General features: G+C 42.9%; 1 protein-coding gene across 17 annotated transcripts in view; it reads left to right on the top strand.

Annotated features, from left to right (window-relative positions):
• FYB2 (FYN binding protein 2) overlaps positions 1-8524 on the top strand; it is a 68122-nt gene that overhangs the window by 40539 nt on the left and 19059 nt on the right. For 11 of the 17 annotated variants that reach the window (XM_071810201.1, XM_071810203.1, XM_071810200.1 and 8 more), the window contains 10 exons: positions 3-46; positions 350-419; positions 2406-2489; positions 3778-3806; positions 4566-4626; positions 5201-5293; positions 7037-7121; positions 7563-7719; positions 7886-7919; positions 8367-8481. In XM_071810201.1, coding sequence (XP_071666302.1) covers positions 3-46; positions 350-419; positions 2406-2489; positions 3778-3806; positions 4566-4626; positions 5201-5293; positions 7037-7121; positions 7563-7719; positions 7886-7919; positions 8367-8376 — 667 coding nt within the window. In that variant the 3' untranslated portion in view covers positions 8377-8481. Of the gene's footprint in view, positions 1-2; positions 47-349; positions 420-2405; positions 2490-3777; positions 3807-4565; positions 4627-5200; positions 7122-7562; positions 7720-7885; positions 7920-8366; positions 8482-8524 lie in introns of those variants that run through there. The other 6 variants (XM_071810207.1, XM_071810193.1, XM_071810195.1 and 3 more) reach the window with 5 other exon arrangements.

Here is an 8524-nt window from a genome sequence, read left to right on the forward strand (position 1 = left end):
AGCAGCCAAGCGTCGGATGTCTCAAGTGCATTCGCTTCAGCCAGCAGTAAGTGCAGCACATGGAGAAGCTGGAATGGGAGCTGCTTTTAATTTGGGCTGGTCCCTGGGAGATGATGCGAATAGCTTCATTTAATGTTCAACATCTATAGTGTCTCTGTCTGGCCTGGTTGTTCTGAATTCCCATTAAAACCAGTGGGGTGCAGTACACATGTCTAGTGTGGAATTCATTTGAATGACCTTGAAGCCTCTGTAAGAGTAAAATGTAATGGCCTGGGTGCAATTTGTCCAGCAAACCTCACCTCATTGCTACTGAACATGGTTTGTGATAATGACATGCCTTGGTTTTAAGTTTCAGGAAACAGCTATGAAGAAACATATGAAGATGTTGAGATTGGGGGTGATAATCCAGCAAAAATGGAGTAAGTTGTAATTTCTTAGCCTGTATTTTGAAACACTGACCACACTTCCTTGATTTCACATGTCAGGTACTGGCTGGAAGTCTTTTTGTTCCCTAATGCAACTGCAGAAAAGTTGTTGTGTGGGTGGGCTTCTTCCCCCTCTTCCTCCCTCTTTCCACTTTGGCTGACACTTAGGAAGCAAAAAATAGTTATGAAAATTAAATCCCTAAGCAGTGAGGCCTTTTTATTAGAGCTTGAAATACTCCCCTTACAGACCTCTGCTTGCATAAAACACACAGGAGTCTTGCTGTCTTGATCAAAAGTGTTGCTCGGCTAGCTGTAGCTCAGAAATGGCACCTTTCTGTGTGTGCTGCAAGAGGTAATGCTTAAGGGACATATGGAGGCATTGCACCTATTAAAAAAAAAAAAAAAAAAGGACAAAATGTTCACAATTTACGTCCCAGAAGGCTGGAAAGCTGAAAGGAGCCCAGGCTGCGAGTTAATGCCTGCAGCTGACATGCTGTAACTAACTTGCAACCTGCTCTTTTTTTATATATCTTCTCAAGATATTTACTTCCAGAGGGTGTGTTAGAAACGCAATGAGTTTTGCAGCCTCAGGTTTATACATTGCCTGAGCTCCCCAAATGGATTAAGAGGTGAAGCATGAAGTTAGTTGTGTTTTTGCTTATTAGCTTTGTGTGGTTCCCTACTCTCATGCAGTAAAAGATTTCCTGCATCCCTTGGTAAGAAACAGAGACAGCCTTTGGGAATGGCGTATGCGCTGGGGATGCTGCACACAATTGCTTCCAGTGCATCTGGTGGCTCTCTTCTAAGGAAGCAGTGTGGGAGGAATAATAAGGTGTTGCTGTACATCTGCTTTTTTCCTTATGGATGTGAGACTCCTACTGCCTTGCATCTGGATGCAAGTCTAGCTTCTGCATGCATGTAGAGCCTGTGTGTGTTGGAGACGGGAAAAAAAATACGGGAAACCTGAAACCCTGGCAGTGACTGGGCACTTACTAAAAGGTAGAAATGTCATTTCTCTGCACATTGTCCATGGGAGTTGTGTAGCAGAGGTGCATGAGCTTCTGCAGCCAGATGGTAGGTGCGCTGGCATCTGCATCTGGTTGCTGGACCAACCAGATGCGTTCCCTACCTGCTGGGAAGCGTCCCCATGGCTCTCCTGCGCCTCTGCACCCATGGGTGCTGAATGGCAGCAGAAATTAAGCTGTATTGCTAATTCACAGAGGAACAGTGCGTCTTGCTGGGTTTGCAAGGGAATTTCATGACAAAACTAGGATTGTGACCAAATTCACAGGGTTCAGAGGTCAGTGTCTTAATCCCCAAACCAGTCTTTATTTAGTCTTTCTATTGATCCCACGTGCAGGATTAGGTGGGCTGATACACATGAAGTATTTTTAATAGCGCTTTGTGCATGGGTAATGTCCCCCGTATGAGGATCTTGGCATTTCACAGGTACTTTATTAAAAAATTGCTTGTGTAGCTTTGCAGCCCCCTGTAAGCCTCAGAGAAAAGTGTGTGTAGTGAAATGGTCTTCTCAAGAGTGTAAAAGTCAGAAATGTGTGATGAAGGGTGGCACAGGCAGATGCTACTGATGTCCTGCCTCAATGTGCACCGTATATTTCTGGGCAATTTTTGTCTGTTTAGTTAGAAATTTTTACTCCAAATAAACCTGTGTCATTCTGTAGCTTTTGGGTCAGAGGAGGGACAGCTTTAATTAACGCAGAGAAGTTTAAAACTAAGCAAAGATTTGAGCTTGGACTTGGTAGTTAAACACCTTTTGCTGTGTTGGTGCCTGTCTTATTGAATCCATCTTTCATATGCATGATGCTGTTAAGGCTTAAAGCCTAGTTCTAATCTGAGGTCTAAGATCTGCTGACCTTCCTTTACCTGCTTCAGGATCTCTGGGGCTATGAGTATTGCACTTCTCACATACTTCAGTGCTCAGTGCCTCTTTAATTTAAAATCTATTTCTCTTTTGGACAGAACAGAAAAACAAAAGAGATTTGGAAACTTGTTTAAAATAGAAAAGTTGAAGCTGAAGAACAACAGGTTTAAGGAGAACTTAAGGTAAGAAAATGGTTGTTGTCCGGCCCTTTCCCCCTCCAAACGTGAGCATTCTTAGTTGCAATAATTTGAGAGCAGGAGGTCTAAGGGTAAGGAATACAGTTTTATTGGGAAAGTTATGCTGAAAGTGCTTCTGTTGTTGCATTGGGAGCTGCTATGGCAAATGTGGCCAATGGTCCATCTGTGCAACTTCTCCAAAGTCTATGACATTAGGAACCTACAGGAGCAGGTCCTACAGCAGAGTCCAAGTTTTCATAAGCTTTCTGCTGCCTTTGGTACCCTTCTGATACCTCAGCATGATGCACGAACAACAAAGAATATATGCAAGAACATAGAAATGTGATACCTGCTGCTTAGACCTATGGGCCAGGATTAGGCAAAAGCTTGCTGAGGTGGCTTTTAAGGGTTGAGTTTCTTTATTCCAAGTACCATTTAAAGTACCCACTACCATATAACTGGCAACAGCATATGTTGAGTAAGTTTACTATTGAGTCTGTAGTCCAACAAGTTAGGATAGAGGATATTGTATAACTTCCTATAGTGCCCTTTTGGGTACTCACACTTTAATATTCAAAACCCTGGTTAAGGTTCCAGGGAAATTGCCTTTTCCGGAGATGCACAGTAGCTGCCTGCAGACCCGTCCTCCGCCACTGCCAGCATGTGCCTCATGCCATGTACAGTGCCTGAACTGCAGGAAAATGCTACTTTTTCTTATCTCTTTGTAAATTCCAGATTAACCGATTTTTGCTTAAAAACCTTTTCACGCTAGATGCTCTGCCATGTCAGTGGCTCCTTCCTGCATCACTGCTAAATATCACTCTAGGGAAGAAGCCACCATGTTTCTTGCCATTCTTCTGTTGCAAAGAACCCCTAAAGCTTCTTCAAGTATCTTAGATATCTACAGTCATTATCACTTTTAAATTTCTGGGCAACCTATGGCAGACTACAAGGAGGAAATTACTGCAGTCCATCAAGCCTCTAGCTTTTGGGAAGGGCTGTAGACGTGGGCAGAAGGAGGGTGCTTTTGCCAATTTGGACTGTTCTTTGGGTGCAATATAGACCTTTCATAACCAGCTTGGTGAACACGTGGCCATTGTTGCTGCCAGAGGATGGAGGTGCTTATTTAGCAAGGGATGTAATTCCGGCAATTGTGGTTGGTGTCACGGAGCTCATGCACCTAGACCTGCCTCCGTCACTTCAGCAGCAAGAGCTGCTAGTTTGTTGGTGCTTGTGGAATTTTAAGTGATGCTGATGTGCAAACTTGTTTCTGAAAGCTTTTTTCTATCTGCAGGTTGTTTTCCATTTCGGTATCAAATTTAGGTAAGCAAGATACATGTATCTGACTCTTGGGGGTTTTGTGTATGTGAAGAGCCAAATGTATTGCACAATGGAAAACCAACTTTACACATTGTGCTTTTCTGAAAATCACGTAATGTAGCACCATTAACTTTGAAGACATGGTAGAGATTTGTGCTTCAGTTGAGGGTGAGTTTTTTGCTCATTTTTGGATGTTTCTTCTTTGAAGAAGAGCATTTCTCCTGAAGATCTGAATATATTTAGGAAGGCGATGTGTGAAGCAGTCGATGCTGAGCCACTCCTTCCAGGTTGGCAGTGGTGTTAAACAGCTCTCCATAAAACTACTTATTACTGCCTGGTGGAGGGACAGGTTCATGCCCTGTGTAAATGGGGGGTGAATGCAAAAACTGCCCCCACTAATCAAACCTTGAGAAGGTGCTGGAGTGAACATACCCATGTCCTTCGGATGGAGAGCATCCCTGATTTGGCCACAGTTCAAAGCTGGGGCTTTGCGTCTGCTCCTGCTCCATCCCTGGAGCTGGACGGCCAAACCTGTACAGAAACCTGCCCACAAACACACCTTAACAAACCCAAGCCTCCTGCCTTGTGCTAGAGTTTTGAATGGTTTGCAGTGTCCCAAGGATCTTTCTTTTGCATTGCCTTGACCTCTCTGGGTTGAATGACCAGCAGTAGCCCCTGTTTTCCTTTGCAATATATTACTTCATGTGCCAGGCTCAGAATGACACCTCCTAATACGTTTCTCTGCTGCATTTTGGTTGACAGTGGCTGATTCCCAGGATGACACGGTGTACGATGATGTCGAGGTGGGGCAGAGAACACTGAGGTGAGGAGGGTGCCCTCTTCTGAGGCTGGTCCTGGGTCACAGAGATGTTCCTCTTGACACAAAGCTGTGCCCTGGGGAGCCTGCTGTACGGTGAGCCGCCAAAAGTCATGAGCTGGTCGGGACTTAGTCCTCTGGAGACAGTCCAGGTGCCCTTTCCATGGGTGTTTAATTTGGCAAGTAGCATCCTGCACAATGTTTCTTCCATGTGACCTGGTTAGTGCCAGAGACATGAAAAGGAGAGGGCTGCTCCCTGAAACATGTGAAGATTTAGATACTTTTCTTAAGGAAAGAAAACTCCAGCTCCCAGACCTGATAATCAGCCCTGTCCTGGCAAGCTCCTTGTCAGAAAAATTACTTTTAATGGGAACAGTATGTCTCAATGTCTTGCTGCCAGATGATTATGGCAGCAGCACATGCTGGTATAAATCACAGCAAGTGTTTGCGTTTCAGTGGTGGTTGTGGGGGGAGACAGAAAGAAAAATCATGACTTTGCAGCTACACAGGTTTGGGGAGAAGACACAGGGTGCTGGCAAAAACCTGAATTTCTGTGTGGTTCTCTCCCCTCCTCTCTCAGAGAGAAAGATGATAAGTACAGAACCTGGATGCCAACATTTCTGATGGCAAAAGAGGATAAGGATCAAAGGAAAAGTGGCAGCAATATGGGAAGGTCTTGATTTTCATTCTGTGTTTTCCTGTGTTGTCTAACTTCATACTCGCATCTGTTGAATCATTTGCAGGAGTGGGATGCCCCTGATTGTGCATTTTGTTTGGCTGCTGCTCTGGGGTCCTTTCCCTTTGAATCTGTCTTTCAGGAAATATTTGCAGAAAATATCTTAAGGGCAAAACAAACTCTTGGATCTGAGCTGTATGCAAGCAGGGATGCCCTGTGTCTCATCCTGAAGTTGTATCATGTCCTCCCACTTAGCCAAGACAGAAAGGTGCTACTTGCTGTATATTTGGCTGCTTTCCTGCACTTGTCAGTCCCATTGCTTCTTAAATTTTGCCTTGATTAAATATTTTATCTCTGTGGATCAGTTATCGCTATTGTGGCAAGAGAACTGTGTTTATGAGATTTGTATACAGCATAGTAATTGGCTGTGTGTTCCCCTTAACCTTAAAGTACTGAATTCTTGACTCTTCTGTTTCCAGTTGGATTTATTGCATTGCTTCTTGCTGTGCCATTTGTGCATAAAAGCAAAAATAAAACTTTTTGTTACCGATTCTGCAAAAATTCACATGAAAGTAGGAGTTGCCATTTCCCTTTTAGATCAGGCAAGTGTGCATTGCAATGAGCTTTTTCATGACCCAATACCTGGGACTTCAAACAAATGCAAATCAATCTCTCTTCTGCAGAGTTCCTACATGGGGTTGCTCAAACACCACTTTTTTGTGAAAAGCCATGCATGTAATTTTACAAACTATCAGGTAGTCAATGTGATTTCATCTGTTCCTTAGAGATCACAGGTCCTACTGGCTGAGTCTGCCAAGGAGGAATCCCTTCACAGCTTCAAAGTCCCTAATTTCAGATCTTGTTTCCCCTTCTCTTAATTTTAAATGCACGAAAGCTAGCCAAGGTTGAATAATTTGTTCTAAATGGGTGAGTTTTGTTTGGTTGATTGGTTTGCTGGTTTTGATTTTGTTTGTTTGTTGGTTGGTTTGGTTTGTTTGGGGTTTTCTGTTTGTTTGGAGTTTTTTGTTGTGGTGGTTGATTGTTTTTGTGGGGTTTTTGTTGTTTTTTGTTGTTATGTTTGTTGTTGTGGGGTTTTTTCTTTTTTTTTTTCCTTTCCCTGTCTTAATTTTAAAATGAATGCCATAGCTGGAGTTTCATGTACAAACCAGGATGAGCAGCATCTCCATACCCATGGAATGGCCCAGCATGAATGGCCATTGCTCCCCTTAAGCCAAGTTATAAAAGCTTGTTTTACACTTTACAGTGCTATTTAAATATCTGCTTGAGTGACTTTCTCCATGTGCTAAAAAAGCAACAACAATCTCGAGAGCTGTGTCAAGCCCCACTTCCATAAATGACCCAGGATGGGAGTTATCTGGGGACCCCTAATGTTTGCATGTACATACAACCAGGAGACAAACTGCTGGGGGAAAAGTGAATTGTTGACTTCTATAAAAACACAACTAATTTGAAACGCTTGATAGGAGTTTGTTGCCACGCTCCTTACAGAGAAAACAGTTATTGCAAATGGAGATAGAAAAGGGCTCAAGTTTTGCTCATCAGCAGGTTTGAGTTGTATATTCATTTTTTAATGAAAAATAGCAATGTGAACAGTGTGCTTTGCTCTTTCAAGAGTTCATTGCGGACAAGGCTGGACTAAGGCTTCGTGTTACATTTCCCGGTGTGCCAGGGATCATTTAAATGGAGCTCCTAAGTGTGTGTCTGTCATTCTCAATGCAGGAATATCTTCAAAGTCAAGAAGAGCAATGCAGAAAAAAGCAAGAAGATGGGAAAAGAAGAGAAGTTTTTTAGAGAAACATTTATGGTATGTGTTTTTTTAGAGAACTGGTCATGTCAGAGGAGGAAAGCAGCTACCTGCTGTGCTTAAACGGTGCATGGTGGAAAGCTGTTGGTCCTTTGCTATGCTGGGAGAGATATCCCACTGATGTGCTGCCTTCTCCTCAGGGAACTTCATCAGGGATGTTGCTGGGGTTTTTTTGTGTGGGTAGGGCATTTTTAAAATTTTTAAAATTTGTGTGCATGTGGCTGTTTGTTTTGTGGGTGGTGGTGTTCGTGGTTGTTGTTGTTTGTTGGTTTTGCTGGTGGTTTGATTTGAGTTTTTTTCCCCCTCTTTTCTCCTCTCTTCAGCCGCAGACAAAGCCTCACAACCCATCCTGAAATCTCTTCTCTCCCTCCCTCTCCACTGCCCTTAAAGACATTGCACACAAGTGTAGAATAACTTGTGGTTTTTATTTCTTTTCCGCAGTACGATAAGGAGATCAATGTCATCAACACAGCCACTGCTGAGTGCTCGGTCCCCAGTACGAGGAGAGTTGATCTCCCGGTCACAGCTGGAGAACAACTGGATGTTATCGATGTCACAGAGGGCAACGCCGTGATCTGCCGCAATTCGGAGGGCAGATGTAAGTTTGCAGAAAGTCTCTGGCACGGGCAGTCACTTTGCAATCCAGTTTTGAGGAGCAAGCAACAGTATGTTCTTTGTGCTTAGCCACTGGGCCTTTATTTGTTCAGGAGTTTATTAATTTGTTTTTTGTTTTTGTTCTGTTTTTTTTCCCCATATCTTTTCAGATGGCTATGTTCTAATGGAGCATTTGAACTTCAGGTAAACTCAGATTTTATTTATTATGATGCATATTTTCTTCTCCTTCCTGTGTATAGATATTTGAGATCTGGAGAAATGTACTTAAAACTTCTGAAGGCAGGGAAAAGTTAATGTAAACAGCCCGTATTAAATATTAAATAAGTAGTTCCAGTTTTATTCTGCTGTTATACAGGTTTCCAGTCCAACTACAGCTAAAAAAAAAATCCCCATCCAGTCATGACTTGTATAAATTGTAGATTCTTGACTTGCTTTCAGATATGCCATATTAATTCACATCTGCTGCAAACATGGGCCACTCCATGTGCCTCGCCTTGCCAAAACACACCCTTAAATTCCCTGCTGCAATATCATTTCCTTGCATGCTCATGCATAATTGATATAAATGAAGCTCCTCTTGCCCAGGTACCCATTGCTGTGAAACTTTTTTTTATTTAATTTTTGAGACAGACAGTACTAAGGGCCCTGAGAGCTGCTTTCCCCCAGAGCATCCTTGAAGGTCTCGTTCGTGCTTCCTGCATCCATGAGAGTCCACAGTGGCCAACTGCAGAGAGCTGATGCAAATGTAAATAAAATTTTATTTTTTACTCTTACACTGATAAGTTTGC

The sequence above is a fragment of the Patagioenas fasciata genome, chromosome 6 (genome assembly GCF_037038585.1).
Source record: "Patagioenas fasciata isolate bPatFas1 chromosome 6, bPatFas1.hap1, whole genome shotgun sequence".
NCBI lineage: Eukaryota > Metazoa > Chordata > Aves > Columbiformes > Columbidae > Patagioenas > Patagioenas fasciata.